General features: G+C 45.2%; 1 protein-coding gene across 4 annotated transcripts in view; it reads right to left on the bottom strand.

The window, feature by feature from the left end:
- The window catches only part of LOC115199072 (ankyrin repeat and sterile alpha motif domain-containing protein 1B), a 310,469-nt gene that overhangs the window by 179,994 nt on the left and 106,144 nt on the right, over positions 1–24,331 (bottom strand). For all 4 annotated transcript variants that reach the window (XM_029761613.1, XM_029761611.1, XM_029761614.1 and 1 more), the window contains exons 7-11: positions 23,999–24,100; positions 19,034–19,162; positions 16,575–16,651; positions 16,323–16,433; positions 9,258–9,386 (exon numbers count right to left, since the gene is read on the bottom strand). In XM_029761613.1, the coding sequence (XP_029617473.1) occupies positions 9,258–9,386; positions 16,323–16,433; positions 16,575–16,651; positions 19,034–19,162; positions 23,999–24,100 (548 nt within the window). The remainder of the gene's footprint in view (positions 1–9,257; positions 9,387–16,322; positions 16,434–16,574; positions 16,652–19,033; positions 19,163–23,998; positions 24,101–24,331) is intronic.

Here is a 24,331-nt window from a genome sequence, read left to right as displayed (position 1 = left end):
GATATAACTATGGATTATTTGGAACCAAACCAACATTTGTTGTTGAAGTAGAAGTCCTGGGAGTGCATTCTGATGAAGAACAGCAAAGGTAATCCAATTTTTCTTATAGTAAATCTGAGTTTGGTGAGTACCAAACTTGGTGGGTGTCAAAATAGCTAGCCTGTGATGGTCGGGCTATCTACTCAGAATATTGCAAAATGTGCTTTCACCGAAAAGCTATTTTAAAACAGACACCTCGGTACATTCAGCTTGTCAACATCTCTTACAAAAACAAGTAGCGATGAAGTCAGTCTCTCCTCCACTTTGAGCCATGAGAGATTGACATGCATATCATTAATGTTAGCTCCCTGTGTACTTTTAAGGTCCAGCCGTGCTGCCCTGTTCTGAGCCAATTGTAATTTTCCTAAGTCCCTCTTTGTGTCACCTGACCACACGATTGAACAGTAGTCCAGGTCGACCAAACTAGGGCCTGTAGGACCTGCCTTGTTGATATTGTTGTTAAGAAGGCAGAGTAGCACTTTATTACGGACAGACTTCTCCCCATCTTAGCCACTGTTGTATCAATATGTCAATAAGTCTTGACCATGTCGATGTGTCGGGCAGCGTTGATCCATCCCAATCCAGCGGACAGATGCTAAGCTCAACTCCATGGCCCATGGGAGACCGGACACTCGCAAGGCGTAGGAGATCGGGGAGGCATTCTGGCCACACATCTATCCGAGAAGATCGGATTCAGCTAGTAAACAGCTTTGCCCCGTTTGAGACGGACCTACCAGCCCCGGGAGTCAGCATGGATGGGTGTATACCAACAGCCCCCCACGGCCACCACAGTTCAGCAGGTCGTTTCCCCATTGGATTCCATCACGACCACCATTATTGTGGGCAGCTCGATGGTGAGAGAGGAAACTAACACATTTAATTGAGCGGAAGCGGAGAAAGTCAAAGTTGCAGGTCCTTTATGATATTCCTTGAGAGCAACTTGGCATGTATAACAAGGCAATTAGAAATGCCAGACGGGCTCATTTTTCTAACTTGATCACTATTAATCTGAATAATTCAACAGTGCTCTTCTCGACCATTGATGGCCTGATAAATCCTACCCTCGCAAACCTATGTGAACTTTCCTCTTCATCTAAATGTGATGAGTTTGCGGCATATTTCAGAGATACCCAGCCTAATGTTTATTATCAGTCAAGCAAGACCTGATGAGAAGTTTGATATGTGCCCTAGAATACCACGCAAATGCACTATGGATTTATGTTCCCTGGTTGATACAGATGTGCTCAGGAAAGTGATATCACAACTTAAGCCTTCTACTTGCCTTCTCTATCCTATCCCCACCACCTTCTTCAAAACACTTTTTAATTGCATATGTGAAGACGTGAAAGCAATTGTTAATCACTTCACAGGAACTTTCCCCACTGCACTAAATACTGCTGTGGTGAAACCCCTTCTGAAGAAAAGTCATCTAGATTCTTCAGCTCTCTGCAATTTTCAGCCAATCTCCAACCTTCCATTCTTAAGTAAAATCCTTGAGAAATTGGTTTTCAACCAGCAATTTAAAAAAAGAATTTGTGTCAAAAAAATGTTTAATCCAATGTGGTATTCGGGCCCACCCACCACAAATTATCTTAAAGCCAACACAGATGCCAAACAGCTCTCTGTCCTTTAGGACCTCTTTAAGACCTATTTAACCAGTCGAGAGTTGTGGCGTTCCACAACGTTGGATTTTGGGTCTGGTTCTGTTCAGTTAATATATGTTACCCCTTGGCAGCGTTATCAGAAAGCACAGCATTGATTTTCACTGCTACGCAGACAACTTTACATTTCTGTGTTAGCAGAGGATTTTAGCTTTACGGATCATTTGTTAGACTGTATTAGTGATTTAAATACTTGGATGGCTCACAACTTCCTCCAACTAAATCAAGACAAGAACAAGGTACTTATTGTTGGAGCCAAAACACAGAGAGAAAATCTGGGGGCACATTTTAATTCAAGGGCAATACAGATAAAACACCAGGAAAAAAAACGAGGTGTTATTTTATATTCTAAACAAACACTACGAATGTGACCAATATATTGAGGAACATTGCCAAGGTGTTGCCGTTTCTCTCTAAGGCTGCTACAGAGAGACTCATCCATGCTTTTATTACAAGCAGGCTTGACTATTGTAATGCTCTTCTGTCTGGTCTACCCAAGAAAGCCATTGGTCAATTGCAAAACATACAGAATGCTGCAGCACGGGTACTGACCAAGACCACATCAACAGGACATATTACACCGGTTTTAAGGTCTCTTCACTGGCTGCCTGTGAGTTTTAGAATTCATTTATATTGGTTTGGAAATCAATCCACGATTGTGCACCTCAATACATGTCAGACATGCTTCTAAGTTATGTACCCAGTAGGTCCCTTAGATCCTTTGGTACTGGCCTTTTAACTCTCCCAAAGCCTAGGACCAAGAGGCATGGAGAGGCAGTTACTATGCCCCCAGCATCTAGAATAGTCTGCCAGAGAACCCGAGGAGGGCCAAAACTGGACATATATAAAAGAGATCTTAAAACACACCTTTTTAGCTTTGCTTTTCCTTAGGGTGCTTTTTAGTTGTTCAGTTTTATTTTTATTAAAAAATAAAACAATCCTCTTATGTTTGTTGTAATGTAAATATATTTTTATTTTCATCGTTATTTCATTGTGTTGCATTCCATGTCTGAAAGCTTGATTTGATATTTAATGCATTCTCCATAAATATTAGCCATGAGGAATTAATGTAATTACACACACTTATCTCCACTCATCTTTCATTTTTTACATTTGAGTCATTCAGCAGATGCTCTTATCCAGAGAGACTTACAGTAGTGAGTGCATAACGTGGGAATCGAACCCACAACCCTGGCATTGAAGGCGCCATGCTCTACCAACTGAGCCACATGGGACCCACGATACCTCCTGAACAGCCTTCCTTCAACTGCATTTACATGACTTTTACATTGTAACGTTAGTCACTTAGCAGATGCTCTTATCCAGAGCGACTTACAGGAGTAATTAGGGTTAAGTGCCTTGCTCAAGGGCACACCTTTCACCTAGTTAGGGTTTCGAATCAGCACATTGGAACACTCCAACCAGTGTGTTCTATGGAGCAAACCATCACACAAGACATCCAGGGGATGTTTCTCAATGATCAATTTAACCTGTTGAGGACAGACGTTCCGCCTGCGGAACCCCTAGCCAACAGCCAATGGCATCGCACGGCGCGAAATACAAAACCAACTAAAATACCACAATTCAATTTTCTCAAACAATCAACTATTTTACACCATTTTAAAGACAAGACTCTCCTTTATCTAACCACATTGTCCGATTTCAAAAAGGCTTTACAGCGAAAGCAAAACATTAGATTATGTTAGGAGAGTACATAGTCACAAATAATCACACAGTCATTTTTCAAGCAAGCATATATGTCACATAAACCCAAACCACAGCTAAATGCAGCACTAACCTTTGATGATCTTCATCAGATGACACTCCTAGGACATTATGTTATACAATACATGCATGTTTTGTTCAATCAAGTTCATATTTATATCAAAAATCAGCTTTTTACATTAGCATGTGATGTTCAGAACTAGCATACCCATCGAAAACTTCCGGTGAATTTACTAAATTACTCATGATAAACGTTGACAAAATACATAACAATTATTTTAAGAATTATAGATACAGAACTCCTTTATGCAATCGCTATGTCCGATTTTAAAATAGCTTTTCGGCGAAAGCACATTTTGCAATATTCTGAGTACATAGCTCGGCCATCACAGGCTAGCTAATTTGACACCCACCAAGTTTGGGGCTCACTAAACTCAGAATTACTATTAGAAAAATTGAATTACCTTTGCTGTTCTTCGTCAGAATGCACTCCCAGGTCTTCTACTTCAACAACAAATGTTGTTTTGGTTCCAAATAATCCATAGTTATATCCAAATACCTCCGTTTTGTTCGTGCGTTCAGGTCCCTATCCGAAGGGTAACGCGCGAGCGCATTTCGTGACAAAGAAATTCAAAATATTCCATTACCGTACTTAGAAGCATGTCAAACGCTGTTTAAAATAAATTTTTATGCTATTTTTCTCGTAAAATAGCAATAATATTCCAACCGGGCAACGTTGTTTTCATTCAAAGGCTGAAAGAAAAAAATTGAGAAGTCTCATGAACGCGCATCTCAGTCTCACTGTCCCCAGGCTGACCACTTACAAACTCTGCTGCTGTACTTTGCCCAGAGACAGCAGACACCCCATTCCACTTTCTGGCGGCTTTAGAGAGCCAATGGAAGCCTTAGAAAGTGTCACATTACAGCACAGATGCTGTAATGTCGATAGAGATGCAACAGAAGGACAACAAATTGTCAGACAGGGCACTTCCTGTATGGAATCTTCTCAGGTTTTGGCCTGCCATATGAGTTCTGTTATACTCACATACACCATTCAAACAGTTTTAGAAACTTTAGAGTGTTTTCTATCCAAATCTACTAATTATATGCATATTCTAGTTTCTGGGCAGGAGTAGTAACCAGATTAAATCGGGTACGTTTTTTATCCGGCCGTGAAAATACTGCCCCCTATTCCAAAGAAGTTTTAAATAACAATAGTCACATATGAAAAATATTCAAGTGTATTGAAGTCTGTATAAGAACAAAGTGGAAAGTTATATTTGATCTTGGTTATGACTGATATGAAACTCAAACATCTGACCCCACCTCTTCCTCATCCTCTGTTCCCCAAGACTCTCTTTTATCAGACCTCCAGAACCTCTGTTCTTTTCTTTTCCCCTCGAGGACACAGTTATCTGCAACCCTGAGGGCAACACACACACACTCCCAGCGGTTCTAAGACTCCCAAGGGTAGCGCCTGAATGTCAGCAGAATGTTCTAGCGAGATGACGAGAGGATGGCTGGGCGTGACAAGGTCACTACAGCTTACTATGGCTGCAGCATTGGACACTCTTCCAGCTCCATTCATTTACCCTGGATTCTCCCAACCTGCACTGGCTTTTGTTGTTGTTGAATTGAACCTTTATTTAACTAGGCAAGTTACAATGACGGCCTGCACTGGTCCAACCCAGACAACGCCGGACCAATTGTGCACCGCCCTATGGGACACCCAATCACGGCCCTTTGTGATACAGCCTGGATTTGAACTAGAGTGTCTGTAGTGATGTCTCTAGCACTGTGATGCAGTGCCTTGGACCGCTGCACCACTCGGGAGCACTAGGCCCAATTTGCGTGCGTACAGCCGTGCAGCGTGCAGCCGTGCGTATGTGTGTGGGTGTGTGTTTCCGTATGCGTGTGTGTCTGATATTGCGCAGTGCTCTGACGCACCTGACCTGATCTGGCACAGATTTGTCAATGGTTGTAGTGGGCGGATATCCCACGCCTGCTACTTTATGAATTTCTGTGTTGCCTAGCAACCGTGTGAACCCTTTGCCTTCCCTCTCTCCCACTCCCTCTCTCCCTCCCCCCCATCTCTCTCTCCATCGTTCTCTCTGCAGGGGCTCCACAGTGAAAAAGTTCATAGTTCTTTTCCTCTAAGAAGTCGTACTTTCAGCTGAAGGAACCCCGCACTGCTTTACCAAACACACCCACCTAAAGTGGTCCTTGGTTGTCATGGCATCAGTCTGCGTTCACATGGAGAGGATAGTCCACGTCTGTGTGACGAGAGAGATGGAACCCCCTCCGCTCAAACACACAAATGCAAGACATGCGACATATATAGGAATTGTGGCAATGAAAGACGTTTGATGATGTCTTGGGGTTGCTTCTGTGGTTACAACTTAACTCTCTCTCTCTCTCTCTCTCTCTCTCTCTCTCTCTCTCTCTCTCTCTCTCTCTCTCTCTCTCTCTCTCTCTCTCTCTCTCTCTCTCTCTCTCTCTCTCTCTCTCTCTCTCTCTCTCTCTCTCTCTCTCTCTCTCTCTCTCTCTCTCTCTCTCTCTCTCTCTCTCTCTCTCTCTCTCTCTCTCTCTCTCTCTCTCTCTCTCTCTCTCAGCAGCCTTTTATAGTCACCCTCTGCAGCATACATCAGAGTACAGTCCGTCTCTCTGACTGACAGCTTGAGTGACAGCTGAGACCTCGCTACCACGGCGATCGATACAGCGCTTAACACACTTCTGTCAGACAGTGAGAGAGAAATGTGGAGAAAGAGATGTGGGCTGATGTAGGGAAGGAGAGAGAGAGATGGGGGTGAGGCCAAAGGGAAAGAAAGTTGTGGAGAAAAAGCGAAGAAGTGAAACCGAGTGGAAAGCGAGAGAGAGACATTTCACCACTTAAAAAGAGGAAGAGAACAGAGCCCAGTGGGACTGCCATCACTCTGACAATCTGACAAACCGGACGGATGAGAGGAGGAAGGAGAGAAGAACAGATGGAGTGAAGGAGGAGAGAAAAAGGGAGGGAGATTGAGGAGGTGTGGAGTAAGTCTGCTTTGGTGGTGGACATTGGCGCAGAAAAAGCATTCTTACTTACAATAATTTAACAAATTAAACAATACAGATGGATATTTTGTGAAGATTGTGTTGAGTAGTTGATTGGTTGAACAAACACTTTGAAAGTTCCAGGACTAGTTGAAGCATCCTGTTATAAGTAATATTATTTCCTTGTTGAGAGGCCACCGTGACAAACCAATCAGGAGGGAGCTGATTGTCTTGGGGACAGGGAGAGCAGGTGTGGGGAGAATTTTGGGCTAGTGGAAACCAAAATGAGGCTAGTTGAGAACAAAATGTACACACACACAAAATCCCAAAAGTGGACCCTGCTAATCGGTCAGGGACTCCATCCCAGGCCCATCATCCCCCACCACACAGAGGCCCAGGTGTTGATAGATAGTTAACTCTAGCCAGGCTGTGGGCCAGACACAGGAGGGAAGAGGGGGGAGAGAGGGAGGACAGAGAGGGGGAGAGGGAGGGGGAGACAGGAGGGGGAGGGGAAAGAGCTGGGAGAATGGATACTGATGATCTTCCCATTGTGGAGACAACAAGAGAAAGAGAAAAAGAGAGAAAAAGAGAGAGAGAGAGAAACTAAATGAAGAGAGAAAAAGATATTCAGAAATATAGTAAGAAAGATACAGTTGAAGTCGGAAGTTTACATACACTTAGGTTGGAGTCATTAAAACTACTTTTTCAACCACTCCACAAATTTGTTGTTAACAAACTATAGTTTTGGCAAATCGGTTAGGACATCTACTTTGTGCAAGACACAAGTAATTTTTCCAACAGTTGTTTACAGACAGATTATTTCACTTATAATTCACTGTATCACAATTCCAGTGGGTCAGAAGTTTACATACACTAAGTTGACTGTGCCTTTAAACAGCTTGGAAAATTCCAGAAAATGATGTCATGGCTTTAGAAGCTTCTGATAGGCTAATTGACATAATTTGAGTCAATTTTTAGATGTACCTGTGGATGTATTTCAAGGCCTACCTTCAAACTCAGTGCCTCTTTGCTTGACATAATGGGAAAATCAAAAGAAATCAGCCAAGACCTCAGAAATTGTAGACTTCCACAAGTCTGGTTCATCCTTGGGAGCAATTTCCAAACGCCTGAAGGTACCACGTTCATCTGTACAAACAATAGTGCGCAAGTATAAACACCATGGGACCACGCAGCCGTCATACCGCTCAGGAAGGAGACGTGTTCTGTCTCCTAGAGATGAACGTACTTTGATGCGAAAAATGCAAATCAATCCCAGAAAAACAGCAAAGGACCTTGTGAAGATGCCGGAGGAAACAGGTACAAAAGTATCTATATCCACAGTAAAACTAGTCCTATATCGACATAACCTGAAAGGCCGCTCAGCAAAGAAGCCACTGCTCCAAAAACGCCATAAAAAGCCAGACTACGGTTTGCAACTGCACATGGGGACAAAGATTGTACTTTTTGGGGAAATGTCCTCTGGTCTGATGAAACAAAATAGAACTGTTTGGCCATAATGACCATCGTTATGTTTGGAGGAAGAAGGGGAGGCTTGCAAGCCGAAGAACATCATTCCAACCGTGAAGCACGGGGGTGGCAGCATCATGTTGTGGGGGTACTTTGCTGCAGGAGGGACTGGTGCACTTCACAAAATAGATGGCATCAAGAGGAAGGAAAATTATGTGAATATATTGAAGCAACATCTCAAGACATCAGTCAGGAAGTTAAAGCTTGGTCGCAAATGGGTCTTCCAAATGAACAATGGCCCCAAGCATACTTCCAAAGTTGTGGCAAAATGGCTTAAGGACAACAAAGTCAAGGTAGTGGAGTGGCCATCACAAAGCCCTGACCTCAATCCCATAGAAGATTTGTGGGGAGAACTGAAAAAGCGTGTGTGAGCATGGAGTCCTCCAAACCTGACTCAGTTACACCATTTCCGTCAGGAGGAATGGGCCAAAATTCACCCAACTTATTGTGGGAAGCTTGTGGAAGGCTACCCGAAAAGTTTGACCCAAGTTAAACAATTTAAAGGCAATACTACCAAATACTAATTGAGTATGTAAACTTCTGACCGACCGGGAATGTGATGAAAGAAATAAAAGCTGAAATAAATCATTCTCTCTGTTATTATTCTGACATTTCACATTATTAAAATAAAGTGGTGATCCTAACTGACCTAAGACAGGGAATTTTTACTAGGATTAAATGTCAGGAACTGTGAAAAACCGAGTTAAAATGTATTTGGCTAAGGTGTATGTAAACTTCCGACTTCAACTGTAGATAGTGAGAAAGATAGTCAGAGAGATAGATAGTCAGAGAGATAGATAGTCAGATAGATAGATAGATAGATAGATAGATAGATAGATAGATAGATAGATAGATAGATAGATAGATAGATAGATAGTCAGTCAGAAAGATAGATAGTCAGTCAGAAAGATAGATAGTGGTCGAGAGAGATACTATGCGGTTCTCACAGAAACACAACAACAAATACACACCAAGCGCAAAACGGAAGACGACATCCACTGAGCTCTATTAGTCATGGAAATACATAAACATATTGCTACATGGCCCAGCAGTGCTGCATTCTGCTGGGTGACGTATATTAACTGAGGGTTTCAGAGACAACAAGCCATGCAAACTGGGAAACAGGCCATTAGAGTGACTTATGATTGAGACAGGGCAATTATAGCAGAGTATACTGGCACTCCATAACAACGGTTATCAGTTGTATTAACGACAGGAGGAAGAGGCTATGTAGGAATACAAGTGAAAGGGGAGGTGTGTGTGTGTGCGTACCTGTGACAGGCTGGAGAAGCCCAGGTTGTGACAACCGTTGCAGGGTGTGAGGGCCTCCCAGAACCCAGCGGGGCCACAGCTCTTCTCCTCCTCTTCCTCCTGGGCCGGGGGAAGTGGCAGAGTGGGCCGCTGCAGAGAGATACAATACACACTGTTCATTTAAAACACACACACACACACACAGACCTACTCCAGGTCACTACAGAGAAACACAATACCATATTAAAGATGTAAAAAGTGTGTTGGTCTGATGTGTATGAGGAAGTGAATCCAGATGCAGAACTGGAAGTCTTGAAAATGATTCACGCAAATTGTTGACAAGTTGACAAGACCTGTTAAGAAACTTACGGTGGGAACTGTTAGAGCCTCCTGGATGGATGACGAACTGAAACATTTTATGTTTCAAAGAAATTATTAAAAAGGGTGGCAAACAAGTCAGGCTGCTCTGCTGATTGGTCGACATAATGTAAATTGAGAAATGTTGAGACTAAACTAAACAAAAAGAAGAAAGTATTACCAAACAAAGATAAATTACCAAAAACCCAATTCATCTCCACCATTCATTGAAGTCGATGGGCCATTCATAACAAAACCTTTCGGTATTGCCAATCATTTCAATTACTATTTTCATTAGTAATGGAAAAACTCAGAAGTGAAATGACAACATTGAACAGTGAACCATCATATTTTGGTATAAAATATTTAATAATGAAAGAGAAGGATTGATGTTTTCAATTCGGTCAAGTTAGTGTGGGAGAGGTGGAAAAAGTTTTATCCATCAATAATGATAAGCCTCCAGGTATAGACAACCTTGATGGTAAACTATTGAATGGCAGCAGACTGTATCACCACCCCTATTGGCTAGATCTTTAACCAAAGCCTAAAGGAGTGTGTGTCCCCACAGGTGTGGAAGAAAGCTAAAGTAATTCCACTGCCTAAAAATAGTAAAGCACCCTTTGCTGGCGCTAACAGCCGCCCAATCAGTTTGCTGCCTATTTTTAGTAAACTGATGGAGATAATTGTGTTCGAACAAATACAACGCTATTTTTCAGAGAACAAGTTAACTACTGACTTTCAGCATGCATATAGAGAAGGACACTCAACTTGTACTGCACTGACTCAGATGACTGATGATTGGTTAAAATAAATATATAATAAGATGATAGTTGGAGCTGTATTGTTAGATTTCAGTGCAGTCTTTGATGTTATTGATCATACTATATTGAAAAAAAACACACTTGGTATGGCTTTACATCACCTGCCATCACACGGTTGGAGAGTTACTTACCCAACAAAACCCAGAGTGTTCTTCAATGGAATCTTCTTTAACATCAGATATCTACAATGAGGTATCCCTCAGGGCAGTTGCCTTGGGCCGTTACTCTTCTCTATTTTAACAAATTATTTGCCATTGGTCTTACACAAAAATAGAATATGTGTATGTGAATGATTTCACACTCTACAGCACTCAAAGCCAGTGAGCTCACTGAAATTCTAAATAAGGAAACAGTTAGTAGCAAAACTGCAGCTGGCTCATAAACAAAGCAGAACGCTTAACTGCACATACAGAACTAACATCAACAACATGCATGCCAGTCTTCACTGGTTGAGGGTTGACGAGAGATTAACTGCTTCTCCTAGTTTTAATGAGAAATATTACTGTGACGAAAATACCAGTCTGTCTGCATAATCAAATAACATTCAGCTCAGACACCCATTCACACCCCACAAGACATACCACCAGGGGTCTCTTCACAGTCCCCAAGTCCAAAACAAATTCACGGCAGCGCAGTTTTATACAGAGCCATGATCGCATGGAACTATCTTCCATCTCCCATTACTCAAACCACAAAATTACCTTAAAAAATACTGATTAAAAAAACAACTCAGGGAACGGCGTGGACAAACACACGCACGCACACATTATTTTTGTTGCATTGTTTGTATATAATTGTATTGAAAATGTGTGTGACTTTCCTTGTCTATCAGTGTTTTGTTACTTTGTAATGTTTAGCGTTTTAGTGGACCCCTGGAAGAGCAGCAACTGCTTCTGCAAAAGCTACTGGGGATCCTAACAAACAAATAATACACACACGTGCACACTAACACACACAATATGCCCTTTTTACAGGGTCTGTATTGCCAAGAGGATATATGTTTAGATGGGTCTTGTGAAAGGGATATTGTCTCCTAATAATACCAGTGACCCAAATGATGCAGAGGGAAAGCCCAAGGTCCCAGTGAGAATGAGAGGCAGGGGAAATAGAGAAAGAGCAAGACAGGAACAGAGAGAGAAAAAGAATGATAGAGAGGGGCAGTAAGGAGTAAGGAGGAGAGGGAGAGAATTTCTGTAGAAAATAAATGGAAGAACCAGAAGGTCACCAGTCTTATGAGATTGCGAAAAGACTAAACAAAATGCAATAGACATATTCTACAAATCTCTCTCTCTCTCTCCTCCTCCTCCCCCCCCCGCACCGATACCATTATTATTTTTCCGTGTCCCAAATTGGACCCTATTCCCTACATACTAGGGCACTACTTTGATCCAGAAAGGGTGCCATAAAGACTGCCAGAAAGGGTTCCATTTGGGACACAGGCTTCAACATGGACCCAGGCAGCCAGGTCTGCTCAGTTGAATGATGATACACTCATTTGGTGGAATAATATTAGCATGTGCTATCTAATGAATATTTCTTGTTCTCTGTTGAACGGTAGAGGTGATTTGTCAGAGCTAGGCCCGTTGGAAGCCTGGGGGTAGAGTAGTGGGACTCCCTGACACCACAAAGTACTATGTTTAGTGGGGAAAAAGCTGGTTTGTTGTGTGCTACTATTGAGGTAGTGTGGGCTTGACTGTGTTGTCAATGGTCATCTTACAATCACACGTGACAATCACGGAATTGTCATGGAAGAGACATTCAAGTTGTAGACACAACAGGACAGACGTCCCTTACAGTACATAAACGATAGGCCACCAAGGCCATGTCGGTACGGGCCACCAAGGCCATGTCGGTACGGGCCACCAAGGCCATGTCGGTACGGCCACCAAGGCCATGTTGGTACAGGCCACCAAGGCCACGGCGGTACGGGTCACCAAGGCCACGGCGGTACGGGCCACCAAGGCCACGGCGGTACGGGCCACCAAGGCCACGGCGGTACGGGCCACCAAGGCCACGGCGGTACGGGCCACCAATGATGTCACATCATTATTAAACAAACATGACGAACACCTATTTGTGACATGGTTGTTGACTTGTTCTATTCAGTAACCAGCGTGTGGATTCGTTGCAAAGAGGCTTCGCTACTAGCCAGCGAGGTCCTTCCGAAGTGTACAGCAGATGTAGTGAGCAGGGCAGTGGGCTACACACATAGACATCCAACCCTATGTCTATGGTTATACATCAGCTCTGGAACCAGGAAGTTGATGAGTGTGTCCTACAGCAGATATGGGAGATGACCATGTTTTTATTCATCAGTCTGTCTGATGGACAGACGCTGCACCACTCTGACATTTACTGTGAGTCATGCTAATGGTCGTGCATGCATACAAATGAGCACATAGGCCTGTATGGGCGCAGGGGACATATTCACACACCCAGATCCATAGAGAGCCATACAAATAAGTATGAGACACACACATACAGACACTGACCATGAAGACACAAAACGAATGCATACTGTACGAAACCCTCTCCATTACATGTGCTCTGTGCGTGTGTGTGTGTTTGTTTGTTTGTGTTTGCGCCTACATCGTCGCCTCAGTGTGTGACTGATTGAGACGTGTTTGTGCTTCTATTAAACCAAGGCCAAGGCCTGCCCAGAGGCTGTTGCTCCATCAAGCCACCCACTCCCACCACACACACACACAGCGGAAGTGCTTTGATTCAGACCAAATCAATTCCTTGTTAGTGTGCCGCGCCAAACGCCACAGGTATCAATCTCCCTGGAAACAAGAGAAACTGGACCCCTGTCGCCATGATGAAAGCCCTTCTACCAATCAGCTCTCAGGGGTGAAACTAGACTGACCAAGGCCTTGTTCTAGTACTAAACCACGCACCCTTCCTTCCTACCTTACTGCCTTCCTTCAAGTGAATTCCAGCAAAATCACTGATTTGATGTAAAGCAAGGATTCCATTACATAGCTTTCACCAATCCAGTCATGTCAGATCAGTGGTTACGGAAGGAAGGAGGATGTTCTATACTGAACAGGAATATACAGTGCATTCTGAAAGTATTCCGACACCTTCCCTTATTACACATTTTGTTACGTTACAGCCTTATTCTAAAATTGATTGAATTCATTTTTTTCCTCTTCAGTCTACACACAATACCCCATAAGCAAAAACAGTTTTCATTTTATTTTAGCAAATGTATTAGAAATCTAAAACAGGAATACCTTATTTACATAAGTATTCAGACCCTTTGCTATAAAACTTGAAATTGAGCTCAGGTGTATCCTGTTTCCATGGTTCATCCTAGAGATGTTTCTACAACTTGGAGTCCACCTGTGATAAATTCTATTGATTGGACATGATTTGGAAAGGCACACACCTGTCTATATAAGGTCCCACAGTTGACAGTGCATGCAGCAAAAACCAAGCCATGAGGTGGAAGGAATTGTCATAAGAGCTTGTGTTGGGCACAGGTCTGGGGAAGGGTACCAAAAAATGTCTGCAGCATTGAAGGTCCTCAAGAACACAGTGGCCTCAATCATTCTTAAATGGAAGAAGTTTGGAACCACCAAGACTCTTCCTAGAGCTGGCTGCCCAGCCAAACTGAGCAATCGGGGGAGAAGGGTCTTGGTCCGGGAGGTGACCAAGAACATGATGGTCACTCTGACAGAGCTCCAGAGTTCCTCTGTGGAGATGGTGGAACCTTCCAGAAGGATAACCATTTCTGCAGCACTCCACCTATCAGGCCTTTATGGTTGAGTGGCCCAGACAGAGCCCAGACTTGAACCCGATCAAACATCTCTGGAGAGACCCCCCCCCCCCCCCATCCAACCTGACAGAGCTTAAGTGGATCTGCAGAGAAGGGAGAAACTCCCCAAATACATGATCTGAAATAAACAATCCCAGAAATGTTCCATACGAACAAAAAACATATTTCTCTAACATTTTGTTCACAAATTTGATGACATCCTTGTTAGTGAGAATGTATCCTTTGACAAGACAATCCACCACCTGACAGGTGTGGGATATCAATAAGCTGATTAAACAGATCATTACACAGGTGGACCCTGTGCTGGGGACAATAAAAGGCCACTAAAAATGTGCAGTTTTGTCACACAACATAATGCCACAGATGTCTCAAGTTTTGAGGGAGTGTGCAATTGGCATGCTGACTGCAGGAATGTCCACCAGAGCAGTTACCAGATATTTTTATATTAATTTCTCTACCATAAGCCGCCTCCAATGTCGTTTTAGAGAATTTGGCAGTACGCCCAACAGGCCTCACAACCGCAGACCACGTGTAACCACGCCAACCCAGGACCTCCACATCCAGCTTCTTCACCTGCAGGATCGTCTGAGACCAGCCACCCGGACAGCTGATGAAACAGTGGGTTTGCACAACCAAATAATTTCTGCACAAACTATCAGAAACCGTCTCAGGGAAGCTCATCTGCGTGTTCGTCATCCTCACCAGGGTCATGACCTGACTGCAGTTCGGCGTCGTAACCGACTTCAGTGGGCAAATGCTCACCTTCGATGGCCACTGGCACGCTGGAGAAGTGTGCTCTTCATGGATTAATCCTGGTTTCAACTGTTCCGGTCAGATGGCAGACAGCGCGTATGGCATTGTGTGGGCGAGCAGTTTGCTGATGTCAACGTTGTGAACAGAGTGCCCCATGGTGGCAGTGAGGTTATGGTATGGACAGGCATAAGCTACGGACAACGAACATTTATTGATGGCAATTTGAATGCACAGAGATACTGTGACGAGATCCTGAGGCCCATTGTCGTGCCATTCATCCGTCGCCTTCACCTCAAGTTTCAGCATGTCGCAAGGATCTGTACACAATGTCCCAGTTCCTTCATGGCCTGCATACTCACCAGACATGTCACTCATTGAGCACGTATGAGATGCTCTGGATCGACGTGAACGACAGCGTGTTCGAGTTCCCACCAATATCCAGCAACTTCGCACAGCCATTGATGAGGAGTGGGACAACATTCCACAGCCCACAATCATCATCCTGATCAACTCTATTTGCAGCATGAGGCAGCGTGAGGCAAACGGTGGTCACACCAGATGCTGACTGGTTTTCTGATCTCTGCACCCTCTTTTTGTTTAAGGTATCTGTGACTAATAGATGTTTCTGTATTCCCAGTCATGTGAAATCAAAAGATTAGGCCCTAATTCATTTATTTCAATTGACTGATTTCCTTACATGAACGGTAACCCAGGAAAATCTTAGAAATTGTGTAATGTTGCGTTTATGTTTTTGTTCAGTAAACATGTCTGCCTTACAGCGTGTCTGAGGCTGCCCTCTCCTGGTGACTAAATGCTACTACAGTAATGGACCCCAGAGTGATGCAGTAGAACATGGTTTTCCAATCCAAGAATAACAATATGTTGGTACGATACCACAGACCCAAAATTGTGAAAATGGTCCTCACCCTCCACATCCCCCTTGATTACCCCTGGTCCCATCCTCCCTCCCTGATCCAAAATGGTCCTCACCCTCCACACCCCCCTTGATTACCCCTGGACCCAACCACCCTCCCTGATCCAAAATGGTCCTCACTCTCCACATCCCCCTTGATTACCCCTGGTCCCATCCACCCTCCCTGATCCAAAATGGTCCTCACTCTCCACATTCCCCTTGATTACCCCTGGTCCCATCCTCCCTCCCTGATCCAAAATGGTCCTCACCCTCCACATCCCCCTTGATTACCCCTGGTCCCATCTTCCCTCCCTGATCCAAAATGGTGCTCACCCTCCACATCCCCCTTGATTACCCCTGGACCCAACCACCCTCCCTGATCCAAAATGGTCCTCACCCTCCACATCCCCCTTGATTACCCCTGGTCCCATCCTCCCTCCCTGATCCAAAATGGTGCTCACCTTTCTGACTCTGCTCAGGGTGCCGTTACTGCGTCGCTCCTCGTCTGATAAGTGACCGCTGCCAAAGCTCTCCATGGAATGAGAGTGGGATGAGATGGTCTGGCAGAGCTCCTGAGTAGAGTAGAGTAGAGTAGAGTAGAGTGGGGTAGTAATTTAATGACTTGGTTTTATCACCACAAGCATCAGCAATGATTCCAAAGACAACACAAGGATCTATAAGATAAAGATGAAGATAATAACAACATAACACACCTCAAAGGAGTAGTCTCTGTCCCGACACATCTTCATCTCATTCAGCAGCTTGGAGAGCTCCCCTGTCACAGCATCATCTGAGGAGGAGGGGGAAAGGAGATGGGGGAGAGGGAGGAGTAGAGGGAGAGGAGAGAGGAGAGAGATTATAAGGGGAGAGAGGGGCGATATGGGGAGAGAGAGGGGAGAGAGAGGGGAGATCGGTGTGAGAGAGAGAGAGAGGGGGGAGATGGGGAGAGAGAGGGGAGATGGGAGATATGGGGAGAGAGAGGGGAGATATGGGGAGAGAGAGGGGAGATATGGGGAGAGAGAGGGGAGATAGAGGAGATGGGAGAGATACGGGGAGATGGGAGAGATACGGGGAGATAGAGGAGATGAGAGAGATACGGGGAGATAGAGGAGATGGGAGAGATACGGGGAGAGGAGATGGGAGAGATACGGGGAGAGGAGATGGGAGAGATACGGGGAGAGAGGGGGAGATTGTGGATAGTCAAAGGAAGGGGGCAAAAAAATACAAAACATGTTTTCAACAATCCTAGTTAATTGTGACATGTAAGGCTGTTAAAGAATGGAGAGGTGAGAAAGAGAGCTGAAGTCAAAAGAGAAGAAGATTATTTCTCTATCACTCTCTCTTTCAATCTACTTTTCTCCATTTACTTCTCAGGAAGTAGTTCCTCCGGTCTGCCCTCGTTCACCGGCCTTCACAGACCTGATAGAGCTGAAAGCACCACTCCCTCTCTCCCTCCCTCTCTCCTCCTTCCTCCACAACACCCTCTCTCCCTCCCTCTCTCCTCCTTCCTCCACAACACCCTCTCTCCCTCCCTCTCTCCTCCTTCCTCCACCACTCCCTCTCACCCTACAATAAAGTGTTTCGAGGTGTTTAAACATGGTGTGTGTTCAGGCGTGCACGAGCTGTGCTGAATGTGTATTTTCTGCTCTCTCCCTCCCTCTCTCCCTCCCTCCAATAAAGATAATTAAAGGGGAGCGCTGACTGGTGGTGATTGAGAAGAGAGAGAGAGAGAGAGAGAGCAGTGGGAATTGTATGAGTGATACCAGTGCACCGCTACAGCTCAGCCACTAGGGGCAGTGTTGGATAAGGGAAAACACTGTATAGAAGTCGATTGAGGTAGTACCGGTTCATACCAATAGGCAGTGCTCACCATGTTTGAAAATATCCGTCTGGTTCTGTGTGTATAGGGTGTGTAATAGATACAGTGCCTTCGGGAATGTATTCAGATCCCTTGACTTTGTCCACATTTTGTTACGTTACAGCCTTATTCTTTTTCCCCTCAACAGTCTACACACAATACCCCAGAAATGTTTTGCTAATTTATTAAGAATAAAAAACTGAAATATCACATTTACATAGGTATTCAGAACCTTTACTCAGTACTTTCTTGAAGCACCTTTGGCAGCGATTACAGCCTCAAGTCTTCTTGGGTATGACGCTACAAGCTTGGCACACCTGTATTTGGGGAGTTTCTCCCATTCTTCTCTGCAGATCTTCTCAAGCTCTGTCAGGTTGGATGGGGAGCGAAGCTACACAGCTATTTTCAGGTCTCTCCAGAGATGTTCGATCGGGTTCAAGTCCGGGCTCTGGCTGGGCCACTCAAGGACATTCAGAGACTTGTCGCAAAGCCACTCCCGCGTTGTCCTGTTGGAAAGTGAACCTTCACCCCAGTCTGAGGCCCTGAGCACTCTAGGGCAGGTTTTCATCAAGGACTCTCTGTACTTTGCTCCATTCATCTTTGCCTCCATCCTGACTAGTCTCCCAGTCTCTGCCGCTGAAAAACATCCACACAGCATGATGCTGCCATCACCATGCTTCACCGTAGGGATGGTGCCAGACGTGATGCTTGGCATTCAGGCCAAAGAGTTCAATCTTGGTTTCATCAGACCAGAGAATCTTGTTTCTCATGGTCTGAGAGTCTTTAGGTGCCTCCAAGCAGGCTGTCATGTGCCTTTTACTAAGGAGTGGCTTCCGTCTGGCCACTCTACCATAAAGGCCTGATTGATGGAGTGCTGCAGAGATGGTTGTCCTTCTGGAAGGGTCTCCCATCTCCACAGAGGAACTCTGGAGCTCTGTCAGTGACCATTGGGTTCTTGATCACCTCCCTGACCAAGGCCCTTCTCCCCCGATTGCTCAGTTTGGCCGGGCGGCCAGCTCTAGGAAGAATCTTGGTGGTTCCAAACTTCTTCAATTTAAGAATGATGGAGGATAAGGTATATCTGTTTTTTTATATTTAATAAATTTGCCAAAATTTCTAAAAACTTGTTTTCGCTTTGTCATTATGGGGTATTGTGTGAGGATTTTTTATATATTTAATCCATTTTAGAATACGGCCGTAACGTAACCAAATGTGGAAAAAGCCAAAGGGTCTGAATACTTTGAGGGCACTGTATGTGTATAGTGTGTGTGTGTGTGTGTGTGTGTGTGTGTGTAAGTTTGTGTGTGTACTTACTTTTGTGCCTGAGGGAGGGGGAGGCGGAGGGAGAGGGGATAGAGGTGCGAGGTGTGGGGACAGGACACTGGCGAATAGGTTCCTCCACCAACACACTCTTATTGTCCATCATCGCCTCCATCATATATTCTGGAGAGAGAGAAGATAGAGAAGAGAGAGAGAAAGAGAGAGAGAGGCCGAGAGAGAGGCCGAGAGAGAGGCCAAGAAAGAGAGCAAGAGACAAAGAGAGAGGCCGAGAGAGAGGCCGAGAAAGAGTCCGAGAAAGAGGCCGAGAGAGAGGCCGAGAGAGAGCGAGAGACAGAGCGAGAGAGAGAGACAGACAGACAGACAGAGATGGAGAGAGAGAGACAGAGAGCGGGGTGATGTGATTGCAGGGTTCGAAGGGTTGCAGACATAGAGCAGGGAACCATTTAATTGTACTGATAATGAACCACATACAGAAACACACACACAGCAACACACACAAGGCGTATAGAATGGGAGTGTGAAGCAGGAGGAAACTAGGAGCTCGCTAACATACACACAGCAGGCTTGTTGAGTTTAGTCACAAGGCAGGATCCTGGCTGTGTGTTAGTATGAAAGATCCAACTAAGATCAGAGGTACTGTTATACACAGGGAGTGTGTGTGTGTGTGTGTGTGTGTGTGTGTGTGTGTGTGTGTGTGTGTGTGTGTGTGTGTGTGTGTGTGTGTGTGTGTGTGTGTGTGTGTGTGTGTGTGAAGAAAGGTGATTGAGATAAAATCAGGCATAAGATATTCATACATAACTTTTAAATATAGGGATTGAATCATTTAAATACATGAATAATGATTACTGAATACTATTGCGTTTAAATGGGTGGGATTAATCGCGGAATGAAATCCCACTTTCTCTCCCTCCGACTCTCCCTCCGACTCTCTCCCTCCGACTCTCTCCCTCCGACTCTCTGTCTCTGACAGGAAATGGGAGGGAGCTGATCCATTCACTCTCTCCCAGCTGTGTCCTGAATTTGCCTTCTATCACAATCTCTGCATTTCTCTTCTCCTCCCCTCCCTCTCTGTCTTTCTCCCTCTCATCCCCACTATTATTTTCTCTCCCTCTCCTTCTCTCCCCCTACCTACCCCTCCCTCCTCTCTCATTCCTGACCCTGAATTAACCCCTCTGTTTCCATCTCTCTCCTCATCCATCTTTACAATTTCCTCTCTAAATCATCTAAAACCGGTCTGTCTGTCTGTCTGTCTGTCTGTCTGTCTGTCTGTCTGTCTGTCTGTCTGTCTGTCTGTCTGTCTGCCTGTCTGTCTGCCTGTCTGCCTGTCTGCCTGTCTGCCTGCCTGCCTGTCTGCCTGCCTGCCTGTCTGCCTGCCTGTCTGCCTGCCTGTCTGCCTGTCTGCCTGTCATTAGAGACAGGGAGCACAACAGCAGACTGCAGGGCTTCTACTAGCACCACCGATTGTAGCTTCTATGTGTCAGGTCAAAACTGTCTGTGTCTTCTCTAGTCTAGTCAATCCCAGTCTACAGCTGTGATTAAAGGGATACTACGAGATTTGGGCCATTGTTCTACTCCCCCAGAGTCAGATGAACTCGTGGATACCATTTTTGTGTCTCTTTGAGTCTGCGTGCAGTATGACTGAAGCATACGCGCAGGTCAGCGTTTTTTGTCATGAATCTTGTTCTGGAGGCAGTACTGCAGAGTGGTCACCAGCTGGCCACAAAGTCAGCAAACCCTAACCACACTGCTAACCCTAATGCCTAAACTTAAATGACGACCAAAAAGCACATTTTTGTTTTCATACATTTTTCAAATGTTGACTTTGCAGCTGGCCCATCTAGTGGAAATCGCTCGGTTCTGCCTCCATACGCTAGCATACCTGTAGTCTTCCAGTCATTTTGCTAACACTAGTTAGCATTGGCTCGTAAAACTAGCTCTAACTTCCTTCATACTGGACACAGAGACAAACAAATGGTATCCACAAGTTCATCTGACTCTGGGTAAATACAATAACAATTACATGTGCAATTTGCATGTGCATGTGTGTGGGTAACGCACCCTAACCAGAAGCGGCACTCCTAGTGGCTGGGGACTTTAATGCAGGCAAACTCAAATCAGTTTACAAATATTTTACCAGCATGTCACATGGGCAACCAGAGAAAAAAAAGTCCTAGACCACCTTTACGCCACACACAGAGATGCATACAAGCTCTCCCCCGTCCTCCATTTGGAAAATCTGACCATAATTCTATCCTCCTGATTCCTGCTTACAGGCAAAAACTAAAGCAGGAAGTACCAGTGACTAACTCAATACGGAAGTGGTCAGATGACGCGGATGCTACACTCCAGAACTGTTTTGCTAGCACAGACTGGAATATGTTCTGGGATTCATCCAATGGCATTGAGGAGTACACCACCTCAGTCATTGGCTTCATCAATAAGTGCATCGACGACGTCGTCCCCACAATGACTGTACGTACATATCCCAACCAGAAGCCATGGATTACAGGCAATATCCCCATCGGCTAGACCTGCCGCTTTCAAGGCGCGAGAGACTAATCCTGACACTTATAAGAAATCCCGCTATGCCCTCAGACGAACCATCAAACAAGCAAAGTCTCAATACAGGATTAAGATTGAATCCTACTACACCGGCTCTGACGCTCATCGGATGTGGCAGGGCTTGAAAACTATTACGGACTACAAAGGGAAATCCAGACGTGAGCTGCCCAGTGACGCAAGCCTACCAGACGAGCTAAATGCCTTTTATGCTCGCTTCGAGGCAAGCAACACTGAAACATGCACGAGAGCACCAGCTGTTATGGATGACTGTGTGATAACGTTCTCGGCAGCCGATGTGAACAAAACCTTTAAACAGGTCAACATTCACAAAGATACTAGGCCAGATGGATTACCAGGACGTGTACTCAAAGCATGCTCAAAGCAACCTCAAAGCAACCTCTCCCTGACCGAGTCTGTAATAACTACATGATTCAAGCAGACGACCATAGTCCCTGTGCCCAAGGAAGCGAAGATAACCTGCCTAAATGATTACCGCCTCGTGGCACTCACATCGGTAGCCATGAAGTGCTTTGAAAGGCTGGTCACGGCTCACAACAGCATCCTCCCGGACACCCTAGACCCACTCCAATTCACATACCACCCCAACCGATCCACAGATGACGCAATCTCAAATCGCACTCCACATTGCCCTTTCTGACCTGGACAAAAGGAACACCTACGTGAGAATGCTGTTCATTGACTACAGCTCAGCGTTCAACACCATAGCGCCCACGAAGCTCATCACTAAGCTAAGGACTCTGGGACTAAACACCTCCCACTGCAAATGGATCCTGGATTTGTGGGCGGGTCGCCCCCAGGTGGTAATAGTAGGCAAAAACACATCTGCCACGCTGATCCATAACACTGGGGCCCCTCAGGGGTGTGTACTTAGTCCCCTCCTGTATTCCCTGTTCACCCACGACTGCGTGGCCAAACACGACTCCAACACCATCATTAAGTTTGCTGACAACACAACAGCGGTAGGCCTGATCACCGACAATAATGAGAAGGCCTATAGGGAGGTGGTCAGAGAACTGGCAGTGTGGTGCCAGGACAACAACCTCTCCCTCAATGTGAGCAAGACAAAGGCGAGGATCATGGACTACAGGAAAAGGCGGGCCGAATAGGCCTCCATTAACATCGACAGGGCTGTAGTGGAGCAGGTAAAGAGTTTCAAGTTCCTTGGTGTCCACATCACCAACGAACTATCATGGTCCAAACACACCAAGACAGTCGTGTAGAGGGCACGACAAAACCTTTTCCCCCTCAAGAGACTGAAAAGATTTGGCATGGGTCCTCAGATCCTCAAAAGGTTCTACAGCTGCACCATCGAGAGCATCCTGACCGGTTGCATCACCGCCTGGTATGGCAACTGCTCGGCATCTGACCGTAAGGCGCTACAGAGGGTAGTGCGAACGGCCCAGTACATCACTGGGGCCAAGCTTCCTGCCATCCAGGACCTATATAATAGGCGGTGTCAGAGGAAAGCCTATAAAATTGTCAGAGACTCCAGTCACCCAAGTTATAGACTGTTATCTTTGCTACTGCATGGCAAGCGGTACTGGAGTGCCAAGTCTAGGACCAAAAGGCTCCTCAACAGCTTCTACCCCCAAGCCATTAGACTGCTGAACAATTAATAAAATCGCCACCGGACAATTTACATTGACCCCCCCCCTCCCTTTTGTACACTGCTGCTACTCGCTGTTTATTATCTATGCATAGTCAGTTCACCCCCGCATACATGTATAAATTACCTCAACTAGCCTGTACCCCTGCACACTGACTCAGTACCGGTGCCCCCTGTATATAGCCTCGTTATTGTTATTCTTATTGTGTTACTTTTTATTTTAGTCTACTTGGCAAATATGTTCTTAACTCTTCTTGAACTGAACTGTTGGTTAAGGGCTTATAAGTAAGCATTTCACGGTAAAGTCTACACTTGTTGTATTCGGCGCATGTGACAAATAAAGTTTGATTTGAAAAGGAGAACCAAGACATCCAAATTCCCATCCACAAACCCAAAACCACTTATTCCTACAGAACAGTCTTTCTAGTGGCTTAGCCATAACTGCAGATAACCATACCACTCAACTCAATGAGCTAACCTGTGAACCAGTTCTCCTACACTAACTCAGGACTAGTGACAACAGTGCCTCGTTCTCTGAGAGCAGAAGACAATGGCTGAAGCATTAGGTTGTGTAAGAGAATGTGTATAGGAAGAGCAACACAGAGGGCTCACATTGTTCTTGTTCCCTATTGGACAGATAAACTTCCTGGAACGACTTGTATCAATCTGCACACATCCGGACACTACGCCGCCGGGCACTCTAAACAACCACGTACACATGCTCACGTGTGTGTATGTTAATGTGTGTATGTTAATGTGTGTGTGTGTTAATGTGTATGTTAATGTATGTGTGTGTTAATGTGTGGTACCTTGCATGAGTGCAGTGATTTGCTGGGACTTCTGTGCGGGGTGTTCTCTGAGGATCTCCAGAGCTGTTCTTCCCTGGCAGTCTGTGATGTTGGCATCAATACCTGCAACAGACAGACAGAAGACCGAAACAACGGGTCAGACAGGCACCCAGCCGACGCCACCCCACACACGAGCAAGTATGCACACACGAGCAAGCACACACACACACACACACACACACACACACACGAGCAAGCACACACACACACACGAGCAAGCACACACACACACACGAGCAAGCACACACACACGAGCAAGCACACACACACACGAGCAAGCACACGCACACACAC

This window comes from Salmo trutta, chromosome 8 (genome assembly GCF_901001165.1).
Source record: "Salmo trutta chromosome 8, fSalTru1.1, whole genome shotgun sequence".
Taxonomy (NCBI): domain Eukaryota; kingdom Metazoa; phylum Chordata; class Actinopteri; order Salmoniformes; family Salmonidae; genus Salmo; species Salmo trutta.
The sequence above is the reverse complement of the archived record's forward strand: the minus strand, read 5'-3'. Positions and strand labels throughout refer to the sequence as shown.